We start from the raw sequence: 19,630 nt of genomic DNA on the forward strand, positions 1-19,630 counted from the left end.
GCGAATCAAATTCTCAGTTAATGAGTAACCGAAGAACTCTTATTTGAGAACTTGGCTTTGTCTCAATAGGGGTGTAATTCCAGAAAGAAGGAAAATAAAATCAATCTTTTCTAAATATGAACAGAAACAGTTATACACTAGAATCAAATACACACTTAAAACCGAATGCCGATCTCAGCTGTGCGGTAAAAGGTCGTCTTTTACCATGATTAAAAAAACTGTCTTTTACCATGATTATATTTGAAAATATTGTACATCAAGGAACAAAAATTTAAAATAAAAAAAAATGTTCGGGATCCCTCGGTGGATTTTTTTGGGGAACCTGTCAAATGTAAGCTAAAAACCTATATTTTCGAATGCTGAAAGATTTAGCGATGCCTATTTTTTTGTGATATATTGTTCTACCAGACACGCCGTGTAACGTGAACAGTCCTTTAGTATAATGTTTTCACAAATGTCTGTGATATATGAAGTATCGTCTTCATCTTCTTGTAAATTTGAACTTTCAATTCAATCTTGTGAAATGATTTAGCGAGCTAAACATTCCTTTTTCCATTCCAATGAGCATTTGAACGAATTTTGATGCATAGGGTTAGTTAGTTGACGATAACCAATTTATAGCAATTGAAATCGTTCTGTAGGTAGGAGTATAACATATTCATTGAAAATTTTACATTTTATTTTTATAGCATTATTAATTATAACGTGATAGAAGTTTTCTGGATGAATAATGATCGAATGTTTAATTATCCAGTGCTTTAAGGCTAAGTAGCCAGTCATTTTTATGGCAGCCATGTTGGCATAGCAGCTCGCAATTTCAAAGTGATAAATCTCAGTCCTCATGGATCATATTGAACCGGAAAAGTATTGCCTGGAATTGAATAGTGTAACTGGTGGTGGTGAAAATAATTTTTATTTATTTTCAGTTATTAAACTTTCAAACCTTGTGATATTATGTAATGAAGACAAATCCAATTTCTGCAACATTTAATTCCCTTCAGAATGTTTCATTGTGATTTACTAATTCCAAAGTTTAGTCACCGTACGTTTAATTAATTTCTCAATCAACTCTCCTTAACTCTATATTTAATGGACAATCGCGTTAGGTTGGTATGGAACACCTTTTTTCTAAATCTTTCTAATATTCTTCAACTTTTAATTACATTGACATAATACATTAAAAATAGTAATTTTAACGTGAAGAATAGTAACATTTTTATCTACGTAACAGTTTTTAAGCAGCATCCAAAAATTTCAAATTTTGGTGACCTGAAATGAGTTATAAACCTTTATATAACTATTAAAGTTATAAACCTTTATATAACTATTAAAAAAAACATTACATTTAATTTTAGGAAATTTGTTATTATTTGGAGAATATTTGTAAATTTTCTTGAAAACATCGATTAATCTCTATAGGAAACTGAAACAGATCCCATCGAATTTGGTAACATCGACTTAGAGAGGTATTTGACTTAGAGAGGGAAAATTGCACGTTTTTAAGGGTAAGTAGCCCATCATTCGTTCTGGCAGCCATGTTGACTTTGCAGCTCGCAAATTCAAACTAATAACACTCAGTGTTTATATTGAATATTGATTCAGAAAACCATCACTATGTGCGCTCACATGCAGAAAGTATGCTGATACTTTTTCAGTTAGGTCAGTGAAAAACCATCTGATTTTCAATAATTTGTCAAGAGATGAACTAGCCACAATCATCGATGACGCATAAAAATGTCAATGACGGCCTGCTTCGCCTTAACCATTATCTTTTTGCTAAGTTACATGAAGTTGATACTAGTGAAATTTCACTCCATCATTGCCCCAGCGATAGGTCTGGACGCAATCCTTCCGACTGCACTACCGTTTGACAATTTATGAAAAAAAAAACAAATGGGTTGATCGAACTGCATGGTCATTAATGTTTATGATTAGTCTAAGTTATTCTCTGAGTTTAACAGCAATTTGAATTCGACAAATTTCTTCCCTCGCTGTGTAATTCTTGCCGCATAGAGTGTGCGTAACCTTAGTGTAACTATAGGCACTAGTGGCTTTTTACGGCCGTTTTGCTAAAAAACATTGCATAATATATATTCCGAATATCCCGAGATTCGGGATTTCTAAAATACCCGGGATTCTGAGATTAAACCATTTTAATTGAGCATGAACATAGATAACCGAACAGTTGCTACTCCGTGATTGACCAGAGCAATCGAAGCAATTGCACAGAGATTCAATGAATGGAGCTTGGGATTAGCTTAACATTCTCAATGTGCACGAATCGAGAGCTCAAAATTTAAAAGACAATAATGACACTGGCCAGATCCTTATAGTCATCGGGGAAGGAAAGGAATGTTAGTTAGATAACGATTGTTACCAGAGACTCCACAGATGTTATGGGGAGGATATTGGGTTAGTGGGATGAGGGGACCCACCTTTGGTTGGTGATGTAATCCATGATATATTCACGCGATATTATTCGATAAACACATTGCACGCCGAACAGGTGTTCGCTCACCCTCGCAAGAGTATGCGACACGGCCAAAGGATCAAACCCACTGAGATTAAACCAAATTCTATTAAAACTAGTGTTTTTATTAATTTATGATAAGGCAGCGTCCATTTATTACGTAACGCTAATTTGAAATTTTTGACCCCCTCCCCCCTCCGTAATGCTTTTTGTATGAAAAAATTCAAACTTTTGTATGAGCCGTAACGATAGAGCCTACTCCCCCTCCCCCTAGAGCGTTACGTAATTTGTGGATGCCGCCTAATAAAGATGAATATATGCGATGACGTTCAAAATAAATACTCAAATTTGACAATGTGAATGTTGAAATTGAAATTTATTTGTAAGATTTATTATTTATAACATTTATCATAAACAAACCCATTTCTGATATTATAAATGATATTTTATAATATGCCTTTTCGACGATTGCTATATTTTACTTAGTTTTGGTTTACTGAAATAGTGTTGTACAGTGAACTCAGTTTAAATGTGGTCAAACCAATGGGAGTATCCGGCAGATTTTATTATTTGTTTATTTCTAGATGTTCTCTTTTCAATTTTGATAAAATTCTTCTCAACTAGTTCAAATTACTGTGAACGAGATCGTCCAAATAAACTACACACGATCGCAATTCGTCTTTCCATTATTCTTATCAAAGTATCCAAAAGTATCTACAGTCGAAGCTTGTTATAACGACATCGCAAGGGACCGTCGTTATAGAGAAAAGTCACTATAGAGAATAGTTATTACAATAAAATATTTTTCAAGGTGCAGAAAAATTTCGCAATAGAGAGTTTTTGTCACTATAAAAGTTGTAGTTATAACGAGCTTCGAATGTACAAGACTTTGAGAAAACCTTCCAACTAATCAATCAAGATTAGTCAATGTTTAATGCTCAATGAGCGACCTCCGGCGGTTTTTATTTGCCAAGATAAATTTTCCTATAGTAAATCTCATACAAATTTTGATCGGCTGGTGCTAAATTATAGTATCACCAATCGAGCTGAAATTTTGCACAGTTTTTACACGACCCAAATGCAATCCAAAAAGTGAAATTAAGCGAGAATCTGATTTTTGTCCCATACTAGTGTACACAGCGCAATAAGGCTAATAAGATCAATTTGAGCAATGGTTAAAAAAGTTTCCCTTGGTTTGAATTAAACATAGTGTTTTAATTTGTAGTGTTGTTACTTATACAGGATGCATCAAATATTATGGATCCGACAGAAATAAGGACAAACATTTTGTTTTAAATGTATTTTTTCTCAATCTCCAAGCGTCTCGACTAATATTTGAATATTGCGCGGTGTTCATAAACATCGTAAGAATGCAGCGCCACACATGTCATTATGACAGTTATGTCGGGAACGAGTCACACGTCGCGTGTTCCACACGCACGTTCCGATTTGGCGGGCGCGCGACAATATACTTACCCGACTCTAGACATGACAACAAAACAACATTTTGAATGTCATTGAATTAAAAAAATGTTTACACCAAGAAATCAAAAACAAATATTAACAAGGTATATACCTACCCATTTCATAGTCATCAAATAAACACATTGGAAAAAGAGCCTGATAATTATATAGAATAATAGTTTCGATTGACACCAACATAACTTTAATATACATTGGTCCGTAATGGTGACTATATTTTACAGCAAATTAAAATCAGAATAATGAAAACAATGAGGTATATTTGAATAATACATTATAAATAACTACTGGATGGTCATGGATTATTTTTTTTTACACCCACACGACAATATGCACGTCAGTATTCATATTAGATGTTCTATTTTCTGAGTTTTGAATATAATCATTGAATCCATAAATTTAATTCGCTCAAATGTTCGAAACTTATTTCAAAATGTCCACTCTTCCAAAAGTCTTATAATGTAGGTCGTTCTAAATTTGGCTTTTATTGCAAACGAAAATTGTGAAAATAATACGAAATAAATTGTTGAAAACATTTGAACTCCTGTTTTTACTGAACAATTCGAAAAAATGGATTATTAACAAATAAAATAAAATTAAAACAGTTTTCTTCAGCGTTTTAATAATAAGCAGAACGCTTCGTTGAATGTGAAATAGGGCGATTAAGTATTGCAGTTTGATATTTCAATTTAATCCGTTTAAACTGTGTAACAAATAATATCAAGGATATCTCATGTACGTCTTCTTCTGCAGTATATTATAAGTTATAAAATCTTTTTCAACTGTTTCGGATGAAAATAATTTAACTGCATTTATGCTCAACGCTGAATGAAGCGGCAAATGATTGTCCTCATGATATTGCGCATTTATTTCGCCACTGGCCTATCACAGAAGTTTTTACAAGTGCGGAAACGTTGATAAAAGTACGCAATTGCATCAAATCGAATCGGTGTCTTTAGCGGCATTATTTTTTGCAATTCAAAGCATAAGCGCTCTGAAGACACCAGCATGATTCGATGCATCCCCGCACTTTTATTTGCATTTTCGCACTTATGAAGCCGCACTTCGCAGTCCAGTAGTGAAAGAAATTGACAATATTAAAGTTCATACAAAACTGTCAAATTAACATACAAAAAGTATTATAAAAGGGTGAGAATTGCAGCGTTGTTGAAATTGTGTTGTAAGAAAGTCAATTATACGCACGCACAAGCTGTCGGACTTGCAAAAGCATTGCAAACGGCCAGATGGATCTTCGTAGGTGCGAGCCGTGTCCAAAACGAACAACATAGCAAATAAAAAAATGTATCGCAATACGTACGAATAATGCGAAAACCGCTATGGAATGATTGCGATCAATAATGAGTGGAAATCTCTCTCTTTTTTTTGAAAATTATCGGGCGGCGATTCTCCTGTATGCGATTTGTATGTAGCCGCTATCATGGCATGAATCAATCGGCTACGCTGTGTATCTTTGTTCATTTGCAAGAAGAGAAGAAAATGAACAAGTCAACCGAATGACACAATCCGTTCATTTATTGACTTGCCCATGCGCTGCTTCTCCTACCACCCGGTGCGACGAGGGAAGGTGAAAAAGAGAATAATTATCGTTGGCTCTCGCTGATTCTCTCGCCGATCAACAACACTGCTGGAGGGTGCTATTAGGAGATGCGTGCAGAGAAAAGGCACTGTTATCACAAAGTCACACACGCTCCTTGGCTTTGCGGACGATATAGACCTAATTGGAATTGATCGCAGGTCAGTGGAAGAGGCCTTCGTGCCGCTGAAGAGGGAGACAGCGAGGATAGGCCTGACTATTAATTCTACCAAAACGAAGTACATGGTTGCAGGTAGAGATAGAATCAGGCATGGTGGTGTAGGTGCTGAGGTAGTGTTTGATGGGGATGTGTTTGAAGTTGTTGAAGAATTTGTTTATCTTGGAACACTTGTGACTTGTGGAAGTGAAAAGACGTGTTGCGGCTGCGAAAAGGACCTTTTACGGACTACGTAACCAGCTTAGGTCCCGCAGCTTACAAACGGAAACAAAATTCGCCCTGTATAAAACATTGATTCTTCCGGTGGCTCTCTACGCGCACGAAGCGTGGTCGTTAAAAGAGTCAGACCGGAAAGCTCTCGGTGTTTTTGAGCGTAAAGTGCTGCGGACAATACTCGGTGGGAAACTCAAAAATGGTGTGTGGCGCAGATGCATGAATCACGAGTTGTATCAAGTGTACAAAGATGCGAATATTATCAATCGTGTAAAATACGGCATACTTCAGTGGGCTGGTCACTTAGTGCGAATGTCGGAAGAAATAATTGCGAAAATAATATTCAGCCACAAATACGATGGCTGTACGCAGTGGAAGAGGGCCTGGCGACCCTAAACGATCGGGGCAACTAGTAGAAGCATTAACCTAAGAATGCTAATGTCGCTGCTGTTTGTGTTACCAACATCTAGTTTGCCACGAACTGACAGCGTGAGTACCGAGCCTCAAAATGTCAGATTAATTTTAAGAACCAAAACAACATCATGGTATAGAACAAACAATGAAAAACCATAATTTAAGGTAATAAAATTGAAATCAGTTTTGTGACAACTACGCCATTAGCGTTCTACTACTAATATTTCTATTGGGCAACTGGAGAAGTTTCGCCCAAGACCGACGAAGATGGAGCTCTACAATACGCCCGGCAATGGCGTGACGCTACGCTATAGCCATCAAGGTATCAAGGTAGGTAAGATAAACAGAGAGACAGGTATCAGAAGGCCGGCTCCAAAAGCACGTTTCCCACCAGTTAAGAGATTTGTGCCATCGCCATATTTGAGCCAATTTTAATCTTCTACCCGATGGGAGAGAAAAGGGAAGGGAAAGATGGGAGGAAATAGGAGAGGGGTCCCTTGAAGAGGGAAGATCGCTTTAGCGAAATGAGAGCATGTAGCTCCATACCACAATGGGTTCGAACAGCTAAAACAAATCCATCAAAAAACAGTAGTAATGAACCAATGCACGAGTTTATTATTTGACGTTTTAGCGGTGCCGTGTTATTTATGTGACCATGGAGACCAGTGAATTCGGCACCGCTCAAACGTCAAATTAATGAACTCGTGCATTGGTCCATTAAGCACTGGGATGTCGGGTTCTAAAGTATCAAATAAGTACTGTGTCACACTGCTGATATAAATCAATTAGATTTACAGAAACAACTGGTCGATTGAATTAGCAGGAAATTCTTTCGTGTTTCAAAACGTCACTACAATAAATATTTGATATCTGTTTAATAAACCTCTCTTTTGGCCAAATCTACTCGCCATCGACACAATTCAGTCACATAAATATAGATAAAATACCTTCTAATCGTATCGTGCTCTTAAAATACTTCATTCCTAAGGGATCACAACAATTTCAAAATCGGAAAACAAAAATCTCTTCACAGAACACAGAATGAAACTAAAACTAAGGAATGCTTGAACCGCCTCTCTTCTTGTCTCCAACCTTCAAAACTCCGCTCCGCGCGTCAGCCCAAAGTCCACAAAGCTGCGCTTGATGGCCACGTCAAAGCAGTCCCTCCACAGCGCAATCTGCAAGTTGTCCAAATTATCACAGAAGCTCAAATCCAGCAGTTTCAACTTCCGGCAGCGGCACAGAATCCGGTAGCACATCTCCGTCGAAATGCCCATGATGCCCATCAGGTCCAGCTGTTCGAGATTCTCCCCGTTGGAGGCGATCACCTCCAGGTCCCGATCCGTCAGGCCACGGATCGCCGCCAGGAAGAGTTTCCTCAGTCGGGGACAGCTTTTGACCAGCAGTCGGACGGATTCGCCCGGGGAGGGTTCCTCCCGAAGGCACCACCCGAAGTCGACCTCTTCCAGAAGGGTGCACTTGCTGAGGGCTTCTAATCCAAGGGAGGTCAGCGAATGGGATTTCCACATGTCCAGCGAGATCAGGCTGCGGTTGTATTTAGAGATCTGCAGCGCGATGTCGTCCATATTGACGTCCATGGAGCAGAAGGCCAGATTCAGGTGGCGCAGGTGTTCGTTTCGGGCGAGGACTATCAGGAGAGATTGAGTGCTGATGGTGGTGCGGTTCAGGTCCAGGCGTTCCAGATTGCGGAAGTAGTACAGACCGGAGAAGTCTTCCGCCTCGGGGTGGTAGTTTTGGAGGGTCAGTTCCCGGAGGTTTTCGAAGCAGTGCGAACCGATCGACTCGAGGCAGCTACCGGTGGACAGGAACTTGCAGGAATCCATCCGGAGGTGGGTTAGGTTGCTGCCGCAAACGGCGAGAAAGCTGTGAAAGAAGGGAAATTTTGTACTGAGTGTTGGAAAGAGCGAGGGATGCCGGATTGGAAGACATACAGGAACTCTTTGAAGTTCTTGAAGGATTTCTGCAGTGATTTATCTATAGCACGTTTCCCAATTACACCAGAGATTCCTCAAAGAAATCACTAAATCACTAAACCAGAGCGTTAATGATTAACGGGTTGCAATGATTGATTAGGTGATTAATAATTAAATTCAATCTCATCATGATTAATGATTATGATTAATGAATAAAATTTTTGAAGTCATGATTAATGGTTGTGATTGATTATTAAGCCAAAGTGTGATTAATGATTATGATCAATGATTAAATTACAATTTTAGATGATTAGTGATTATGATTAATGATTAAACTCAGTATAACGTGACCAGATATATTTAGCTCCTAAGCGGGACAAAATTTCAGAAAATGATTAAATATCATCAATCTTTTTATGTACGCACACATCACTGATGTACAGTGGAAAGTATGCCTAGAGGGCGGATCTTCAAAGCAAAAGCATGGAAAATGATTTCAAATTGTTTGAAGTTGCAAACTCAAATACACAAGTATTGCTTGCGATAGTCATTTTTATTAATGATTCAGTTTGACTTGGTATAGCTGAGTTCAAAGTTTTGAAGTTTTGAACAAGTCGCATTCGATTTTTGCAATTCAATGCGTTTTTACTTAATCATGAGCACTCCGATGTTTATACTTTTCATCAATTGTGTCCACCAGTCTTCCAGAAAATTTGGATGAGATACATTCAAAAAAAATCTTGTTTGACATTGAAACGCAATTGGGGTTTTGAAGCGAACGGTACTCAAAATTGTTGAAGAGCTAGTCCGCTAAGACCACGCAGATCCTAGCGAGGCTAGCCCGTCCACATCCGATTGCAAATCACAAAGAAATACAATACAGTAGATGTTTCCTTCAACTGGGCAGCTAACTGACTGATGCCTCAACCAGCAGCTGCAACTCTCTTTATTCAAACCAGGTATCTATTTTTACAATTCAAAATCCTACACAAATATTATACCTCACAACAAATCTTCCACACTTTTACCTACGACGACGCATGCTTCTCAACCGACGATTCTTCTACCTGAGGTGCGACACTACCTCTATTCCAACAAAAATAGAGCGTGTTCTAAACAAAACAAGAGAAACTTTTGTTCGTTCTGAAAATTTGCATAGCGTTTATTTTAGCTGCCTGAAGTACGATTTTTAATTTAATTGGAAGCTTAACTAAGTTTCTTGTAGAATTGTGAAAGAAAGTTTTAAAAATTCTAGGCAACATATTCACATAGTCATTTGCAGGATTTTTAAAGTATCTTGGTGAGATTCTGATGGATCGTAAACACATATAAATCACCTTTTGCGTTATGCGATGCTTATATAAGCAAAGTTTCCGTATAATATATCGCCAAAAGGCCGTATACGTACAAAAGTAAAGGCGATATATGTACATATTTTATATGATGAAAGTTGGCATGCAATGCGAATGTATAGGCTTTTTTTGCGAACTATTCTATAATCTTTTGCGACTTATTCTATTATAACAAAGTTGATTTGACAACTGCTAGAGTGCAGAAACACTTGGGCACTTCCATGATTCACTTTGGCATGGGGTTTTTTTCTAGGCCGAATTGCCTGAAACTTTGCAAGCACTTCACTACGACGCATATTGTGACCAAATATGAGCTTTATAGCTTCCAAAAAACCCCACTGCCGAAGTGAATCAAAAGTGCCAATAATTGGGTCCGGCTCCCTACTTTGTACGTGTATACGGATCAAAACAAAATGCACTGATGAACTCAAAAAACGGCTTTCTGTGCGAGAAAACGCGACATTCAAATTTCGGTGCGATGTTATATGTATAAGTAAACAAGATTTTTTCGTAAATTCTTCTGCCTCAATTTATATGGCTTGCAGGGATGCTTGAAATTGTAAGGTTTTACTATCTGATTTGCTGCGAACGAATCATCAAAAGGCAAAGGATTCATAATTCAAACTCTGTTGCCAATCCATTTCTTTGATGTTCGTATAAGAAGTTAATTCGGTAGGTAATAATAATAATAATTGCGCTAGAGATGCGGGACATTTTAATGATTTCAATGAAATGCGGGACATTCCGCGGGACTCTTTTCAGCGCGGGACAAATGGTTAAAATGCGGGACTGTCCCGCAAAAAGCAGGACGTCTGGTCACTTTAGCTCAGTATGATTAGTGATTATGATCAATGATTATGATTAACCCTTACGTGCCTAATGTCAAATTTGATCAAAATTTTCAATTTCAAAATAATACGTTTTTTAATTATCTTTTATCGTATTTATATTGAGAACGTCGCGACCCATTGTGAGCCCGCACTATACAAATCTCGTAACGGGGTAACGCGCCCTATCTAGCGAACGTGAGTACGATTCTTATCGAGAAGACGTGTACATTTATCGCAAATTTTGCTTTTTCACACGTTTTCATTGTTTTCCATTTAATCCAAATGCGAAGTGTATGTAACGTTTAGTTTTACGGTAGTTGTTCAAAATTATGTTTTTCAGTTGTCTTCTAACGTAATTCCGTAAATATTAGGATTGCTGTTTGTCTTTAAAACTGCGGGTATCGATTCAAAAATTACAATAGTTCCGGATTGAATTACGGGGAGTACTAGAGTAGTCCCCCCTAAGAGTCTTTAGCCATTTTCCTATCGAGTCCCAAAAGTTATTAATGATTAATCAAGCTTCATTTTTTTGCAGACCGAGTCTAGACCGAGGTTCAAGAGCAGAGCGTAAGTTAATCATGATTCAAAAATTGATGATTAAACAAAAGATCATGATGGGAGCTATTTGATTCATATTTGAAGTGTACCGTAAGTGTACCGATAATTTTTCAAGAGGGTGATGCATTTGTTGCATACTTAAATGTGTTTTGGGCATCTCAAGTCATTTAATCTTTGAATAATCATTCATCAACTAATGATTAAATTCCCGAAAAGATTCACTAAGCGACTTGAAGTATGCAACCAATGGGTTATACACTAAGACTAGATAATGATGATCATATTACTCATGATTAACAAACAATCCTATATAAAAATCTTTTGAACTTTGTTACGGCCAATTGATTACAGTGTTTAAGTACAAATCAAGATTAATTGCTCTGGTTCAAGAGCTAGTAACCTGGAGGTAGAGGTCAATATATTGGCATTGTGAAGCGTAGCTTGCGACACATCCAACTTCATAAATTATCAAGTTTTAAACGGATGTTTCAAGCGCTATTGATAAAGAAGGATGCCGGGTTGTTAAGGTTTGTCGATTTCCCGGAGAAAGTATTCAAAATATTGGTAATTGAACTTTAACACTTCATTTCATAAAAGAACGAAGAGTGTTGAAAAACTCATTAGTAAGGCGAACAAACCGCGGTAAACTCTAATATGTTGCTTATCTTGTGATTATAATATTATCATAGGGGAAAAGCTCTAATTTTCGACCAACAAGAATTCTGTGCCAATTTGCGGATTTCCATACAATGAATGGGTATTAATGGTATTTGCTCGCCTTTCTAGTGATTATTAGTATTTTTTTGGTAAAGTGAAGTGTTAAAATTCCATTAGTTGTTTATTCATACTCCAAAGTGAAAGTAAAGCACTATATTGGCAGTTATGAAACCTATCACACTTAAACGGTTTCGCCGAGAACCCAACAGCTAATATCTCGGTAATAATTTGACGATTCTCGGTAAAACTTTTACCGAGATCTTGGTAAACGTTTACCGAATCTCGGTAACGTTCGCCGAGATCTCGGCAAAAAATTCGGATTGCCGGAAATAAGTACCGAGATTCGGCGTTAAAATTTACCGAGCTCTCAGCTGTTGGGTTCTCGGCGAAAAATTTTACTGAGGTCGGTGAAATAATTTAAGTGTGTAGCTTTCCATATATTGAACTTCATGAATTTTTCAAACCAAGCCATTGAATTCATTCTCAAGGGAATTATTGAAGTATTAGATATAATTTTTTTCGGGAAAATTTGCTTGTTTAGGAGTATCTATTTTTTTGTATATTCTGAATCTATTTACGTTGAAGTTTGAACCAAAACCCAAAATTGTAAAATTGTCCGTGTCCTGAAACTATTTTAATAACGCGTTTGATATTAATATGGAAATCACTTTTGAATTACCTCCGGCAAATTTTGCTACGAGCGAGCTGTCATTATGTAAACTGAAATGTCTTTGAGTCAACGGATTGAAATCTTTTTTGATATAAAAATGTGATCTTTAGAAACAAGCTACAAAGCACTGCAAATATTTCATCACTAAACAATTCAATTCTTGGAGAAATGTTGGGCGAAATCAGTTTGGACATTTGCTATAAATTTACTTACGAGATCTTTATGAAAAACTGGAAAATATTGTTTCAAACAATGTTTTAAAGAAATTTCCGCCCTTGCTTGATTTGAATCCCAAATCAGTAAAAACGGATTGAGATTAAAAATTTGCTGTTACAATGTTCAAAAAAATTTTATATCAGATTTATTGCTAATCAAGGCAAAAATTTTTGTAATGTATAACTTGTTTGTTGCATACTTCAAGACGTTTGGTGCATACTTTTGGGCATTTAATCATTAGCCTTTGCATGATTAACCATTGATCAATGATTATTTATAAAAGTAATGATTAAATGGCATCTCCCTAAGCCACCGTAAACACAAATAACGTTATGCTCGAAGGGGGAGGGGGTAGGCGTAATAAATGGATGCTATTTACACTCCTTGGCCTATGCAACGAATGAGCCATAAACACTTTACTCATTATTAAAGAGAACAATTCAAATTGAAAAGCTTCAAGCATGGTTTATTTTTTATAATCATCAAATGTTTAATCAAGATTATCTTAATGCTCTGCTACATTCAGTGGATATGTGCAAGCGATGTTAGATTGCAAACATCAAACGTGAACAAAAACAGCCAGGAGCTATTGACAGAAATACTACCTACTAGGGGAAAAGGAATAATTTTTGATCTCAAAAATGTTGCGCCAATTTTCGGAATTTCATACAAAGTATACACAAATCTTATGAACGGCTAAAAAACTAGTGCTAGGTCGAAATTTGGTGATCTGCCCCTATAAATAATCCTTCATGTAGAATAGTACCACTCACAAGCTTCCAACCGGATCTTCGAATTCGGATCAAATACAACTCAGAAAATGCACCATCTTATATGAAGGAAATATTTGAGGGTCGTTTTTGTCTTATGGTAACGTCCGCGGATACAAAGCAATTGGATTTGGAACTTCCTTGGGCATAAACTATCACTGTTCGTTAGAGATGTACCGAATATTCGGCCGGCCGAATATTCGGGCCGAATATCTCGATTTTTTTGAGTTTGCCGAATATTCGTTCTGCCGAATAATAAAATCCGTTATTCGGCCGAATAGGCCGAATAGTGACCGAATAATAACAAAATAAACTAAACTGTAAAAAAATATTATGTTTATGAAAGGAAAATTTAAAAAATCAATAATTTATTCAAATGATGACCGAATTTTTCTTTTTATGGACACCTTGAATAGAATAGACTTTGATGTCAAATATTGAAAAAGTGAGAAATTCTCTGTTCCATGGCGTTACCATTTTCTGCAAATCAAATTGTATCTCATCTTGCAGGAGCTGTAACGTACCGCTTGGCTAGTTAGAAGCGTTTGAAAATTTGTTTTCAAGGTATAGATGCATCGAAGCTAAACCCGGCATTTTCAAGAGCACAAATCTAGAGAACCAGACAACCGTTTGTGCTGAAAATTTAACTTTCTGGTCAATCGCTGGTGTTGACCAATCATTCCAATAATCAGCGCGAACGGCTGTCAGATTCTCTAGATTTATGCTCTTCGATGCAGGTTTGGCTTCGATGCATCTTCACCTTAAAGTCCGTCAATTATCAGGACTTTCTATACGTTCTATATTCTTTGCAAAACCTACTGATCACGTTTTTCTATTATTATGAGAGTCAGGGGTCTGCCGTCTATTTGCCACAATTTTTATGAAACACTTCCAAAAGTCGGATGAATAGTAAACCAAATTTCTTAAACAAAAATCAACAATAGGATACAGCTTCCTAGCTTCAGAAATACAGAAATCCTCAGAACTTATGATTTCTGAAAACGGTTTCAAAAGCTCAAGAAGACGATCATTCATTTCCATTTATACTTCGTTTAATTGTTCAGCTTTCCCTACTTAAAAAACTGCACATACGGGTGTTATTCGGCCGAATATTTAGGTTTTATTTGACCGAATATTAAGTCATTATTCGGCCGAATGTTCGGCCGAATATTCGTTTGGCCGAATAATAATATTTCAACTATTCGGTATTCGGCCAAAGGCCGAATAGTGCTATTCGGTACATCTCTACTGTTCGTGTCATAGCTTAGCTAGCTTAGCTTAGACTGACTACACATATCAATGGTTGCTATTCCGTGATTGACCGAAGTCAGTGAATCAAAGAATCAACTAGAAGTTCGGCTGGGATTGGTCATAATCTTCTTCAGTGTGCATAATTCAGTGCCTTTATTTATACAGGGTCAATAACGGCGCCGGCCACGTCCTTCCAGTCAGGTGGGATTGGAGGAAGGAACGTTAGTGTGTAACCTTTGCTATTTGGAGACCGTGTTTTCCTCTGCATCTCCACAAAGGTTACTGAGAGGGAAATTTGTTAATGGGGAGGATCGTTGGGTCACAGGATTCACTTTGATAAGCGATTAGACCATGATAAATAATTTGACGCGAGCAAAGGATCAAACACTACTAACCTGCTTCGCGATCCGCGCCACAAATTTATCATGCCACGCGAGCGACGCGCAACACGATTGATCCTGCTCACTTCACCCACCCCCGCAGGAGCAAGTGACGCGAGCAAAGGATCAAACACTACTCTAAACTATCACTGTTCGTGTCATAAGATATAAAAATGCAAAATTTATTTTTACATTAGAAGGCAATTTTGTAAAAATTGTTAAATTTTGTTCATTGATTGATTGATGATTGATTAAATTGTTGACTTATGATTAAAATTATGATTGCTGAATAAAATTAGCTATCTTTAAGATTATGATTAATGATTAATGATTAAAACATAATATTTCAATGATTATGATTAATGATTAACGATCAACGCTCCGTCATCGTAATCATCGTCATCATCAAAACTTCAAAAGCAGTTTTTCTGATCAAAACTAAAAATTTTTCGATAAAAATGTGTTTACTGTGTTCCGGTTGGGTAATAGAATACATTGAACACATTTATTTCATTTTCATTTTGCAGCGTTTGGTGGGGCAATGAGAGCGCAAGTCAGTCCAAAGCCGGGGTAAGGGATAGGTAATGGCCGTAATAGTCTATGCGGACCACTTGAACACCATCGGAAAGGATAAGAAGGGTTGGGGTAGGGTATAGGGAATGGAGAAGACTTGACACAGTAATGCGATTAATGCTGCAAAATGTAAATGTGCTGAAAGCAATTTAATTTGAGTTTTGAAGTTTGATTTGACTTATTAAAATTCCAAATAGATCGGCCATTGTACAAGTAAGAAAGAATATGCTGATCGCTTTCTAGAAATTTTATAAACAACAAAATAATAACAATATGAGAGTGATGCTAAGGGCTGCTGATGGCACAATGCGACGCTTTAGGAGATTTTGATACTGAATGAACATTACTATACAGAGCGCAATTTAATCGATGGTGATAACTTTACAAACTTTATCTGTTTTTACACTGATTGACGATGCTGATTTATGTAAAAATATTTAAAAAATATTTGATATTAGTTCATTTGTTTGTGTGATCTAGGTGTTAATAATGGAAAAAATTTACATACCCTTGATTAAATACTTCCCTGACCAGAAATATTATATTTTGAGCGCCCTTTTCGAAGCTATTCTATCCAGGTATCCATGTACTGCTTTCAATCCTGAAATTATTCTTATTGTGCATGCTCATGCATTATATTAGTGATGCTCATAATCATGCAACAGATAAGAAGGAGAGAAAAAGAGAATATAGGAACAGTGATTAGTAATGAGTTAATTATGTAGTTTTGTTAGAATTATAAACAATTAAACAGCAGTAATGAATAACTTATAAAATTACTTTGCAGCATAGCTGAGCCTTTCGGAACGTAAGACCGATGTATAAAAATAATTTGTTTCGAAATTGTCCGCGTGGTCTTCTAGTGCCCCTATTAGATCAGAATCAGTCATAGACATACATATCGAATGCTCGCCATGACCCTATGACCAACATTTGTATATGTATAGACTTAGCTGATGTGGCTTTTCTAATAGGTAGTTCTTTCACTCATTGATTGTCTTCAAAACCTTGTCAAGTATAGAAAATTGATTTTATTTCATTTATTACTACATTAAAGCTACATTGTACTTATTAAGTATTAGGTATTATTTTATGTTTTTATCACTATTGATATTATCAAGGCCAGAATTCCCAGTGAGTGAAGAATTTTATAGTACTAGAACACCATAGAAGATCGCTTAACATTACCTAATCATGGAACGGCTTTTTGCTCTATTATTTTAGGTAGATGCTATTGATCTCCCTTTGCTCCTATCCGCAACCCGGTGCACGCGCCCTGTTGGTTTTCGAAAACCTCGTAGAAGATTACAAACCGTCAATGGCATTCCCAATCACTACCCCACATTGCACATTCAAGGGTCTGATTGTGCTCCTAACCCACCCTCAGTCTGTAATCTTCTCGCCAGTTTGAAATTATATTTTCCCGAAGTGAAAGTAATTTTGATGAGTGATAGCGTAGTGCAGCCCAACTGCATAGTACAGTAGTTTAACCAGAATCTTTAGGTCAGAAGATAATATCTAAATTTTGTAATAAAAAGGTTGCCATTGCTTTGAAATTTACCCAACATCTAATCAAAACTACTAACAACAGCGATCAATTATCAAAATTCATCGCTCCCTGGAAAATATAATCCCAAGCCCAGGGAGAATACATTGAACACATTTATGTATAAATTTTCTTGGTTTTGAACAAAAAAAACTGCTTTTGAAAATTCCGAAATTAATGACGGATCCTGCCCCCTTAATGATTAACTTTTGATTTGTTGTGATTAATGATTAAAATTTTTGATTAATCATAATCATTAATCATTAATCATGATTAAATTTATGATTAAACATTAACGCTCTGCACTAAACATAATAGCTTTTAAACTTACTCTTTGAAATCGGTGGCGGTGAGTTTGTTGAACGTGCCGCACCACGATAGGTCCAGCTTCTTCGTGTAAGCACATCTCTTTTTCAGCGAGTTCAGCAGCGCCGTCGAAACGCAATTCCAGTATGGTTTCAGGGTGACTTCCGAGTAGAGCAGCGAGTTCACCGCCACAATCTGATTGAAAGTACGACAAACTCGCCCACAGCGGTACAGCGATTTCAGATCCAGAAAGGACATTATCTTGAAGAGGACTTCATAGGGCAGTTGTTCAAGGGTCAATTCGGCAATTGTAGAACTCGTTTCGGCATTCGGTGTCTCACATCGACTATCACTCTCCGCAAGGCTTTCATCTTGTTCTTCGTTGGAAGATTGCCGTTGGTTTAATCCTTGAACGAACTCATCCAATCCATTTCGTAGGAACTCTTGAAGAATCTCCTCCCGATTCGCCGTAGCAACCGGACGAAATTTCTCCAACTCTAGCTTCTTCTGGATGGGACCCTTCTCGATCAACAGACTCAACGGATGTTTCCCCCTGGGGACACCACAAGGCACAAACTTCTGTCCGACCAGAAGAACCGCGTCCAGCTGGGTGGAGTACTGAAGATGAGCATGATTGAACTCTAGTCGGATGTAGCGAGTTGGCTCCGAGCAGTGCCTTAACCGAGGAGCAAAAACCCGAGCCTTGTTCCGATCGATCAGCGTGCAACTCTCGTCCGCTTCGCTGATGTCCCACAGGCAGATCCATTCCTCGGTGTAGGCCCAGATGCGGACAATTCCTCCCGGATTGTACGTCTCGAAGACTTTGATCGATTCCGGATAGACGGCCTCTTCGAAGCGCAGTAGAATGTAGTCATCCACGAAGGGTGCCTCGGTGAAATTTTGTGGGCTGAATTCTCTCTGCGCCGATGGGGCCAACTTCCACCACGGACCGTAAGTGCGCTGCAATTTGAATCAAAATACCAACTTTAAGTTCAACTGAACATAAAGTTACTCAGGATTTCGAAAGCATTCTCAATCAAGAGAACGTTTTCGATAATTTTCGGAGACTGATAAATAAAATATAAGAATAAAAAATAAGAAAATCCCTAACGATGATGACATATTTTACATCCTAATCAGGAAATTTCCGCCCAGCAAAACCATCTCATCATACTCACGAAAGCAAACGTTTCCGGAAAGTCACCATAGTCCGGAAACTTGGAAGGTTTCCCCGTCACGTTGAAGGCCGTGTAGGAGATGCTCGTGTCGCTCCCGTACTGCGAGCTGAAATCCACCACATCCTGCGCGTACTGATTGATCGTAACCAGTTTCCCACGATTTCCCCCGCTATCTTCCACTCCGACACCGCTCAGCTGGAAGAACACATCCTCCTCCGTGTCGTCCTCGGTGTTTTCCGCGTAGCTGCTAGATTCGTCCCCATCGGACGATAGAAGCGAGTAGTCGCTCAACATCACTGAAGCTTCACTCCCAGTGTTTGGTAGCTAACTGCAAATCGATCGATCCAACCCAGGAAACGCACTCCTTCGCCTAATTAGATTTGGTCACTAATTAGAGTGTTTTCTTCTGCGCTTGGAACGGATTAGTTTCATCATACGCTAGCAGGAACGAAAATTACCAATCTTTTAAATCACTAACAAAGTGCATAATATCATCGATCACAAAAAATAACAAAAGTTAACTGTTCTTTCTCCAAAGTTGCACACAATGGCGAATGCACTTTTTCTTCTGTCTGACACGGTCAAGCTCGGAAAACAAACTGGTTCTCTTTGCAGTGTTGCACTGAAGATGCTGAAGATGCGTCAGTCGTAAGCAAACAAAACACCAGAGCAAAACAAAAACAAAGCCACCCACGCACGGTGTGACACAACCGTGATGTGATGATGTTGCGCGACAAGCGTAAAGTCAGCCCACGTCTTGTGCGAGCCGTGAATCGGTAAAGAAGAGTTATGAAGCAACAGGCGGTCAACTGTGGCCTGGTGGTTGTTGCACAGTGAGAAAGATTGAATCATTTTCGGTTATGATTCGGTTGTCTTACTAACAAAAGGGTTTATTCACAAATTTCATAACGCCATAAATAGCCATTTTCGACACCCTCCCACCCCCTTGTAACGCTTTTTGCATGAACATTTTACAAATTTTGTATGAGCCGTAACAG

At 37.8% G+C, this 19,630-nt stretch overlaps 1 protein-coding gene across 1 annotated transcript; it reads right to left on the reverse strand.

Annotated features, from left to right (window-relative positions):
- Window positions 1–7,202: 7,202 nt before the first annotated feature.
- On the reverse strand, window positions 7,203–19,283 carry LOC5564150 (F-box/LRR-repeat protein 4). Its single transcript, XM_021838818.1, has 3 exons — window positions 18,633–19,283; window positions 17,480–18,414; window positions 7,203–8,235 (listed from the first exon to the last, which is right to left on the reverse strand). The coding sequence occupies exons 1-3, from the start codon at window positions 18,924–18,926 to the stop codon at window positions 7,446–7,448; spliced, it is 2,019 nt and encodes a 672-aa protein (XP_021694510.1). The 5' UTR covers window positions 18,927–19,283; the 3' UTR covers window positions 7,203–7,445.
- Window positions 19,284–19,630: the final 347 nt, after the last annotated feature.

Source organism: Aedes aegypti, chromosome 1 (assembly GCF_002204515.2).
Source record: "Aedes aegypti strain LVP_AGWG chromosome 1, AaegL5.0 Primary Assembly, whole genome shotgun sequence".
In the NCBI taxonomy this organism is placed as follows: Eukaryota; Metazoa; Arthropoda; class Insecta; order Diptera; family Culicidae; genus Aedes; species Aedes aegypti.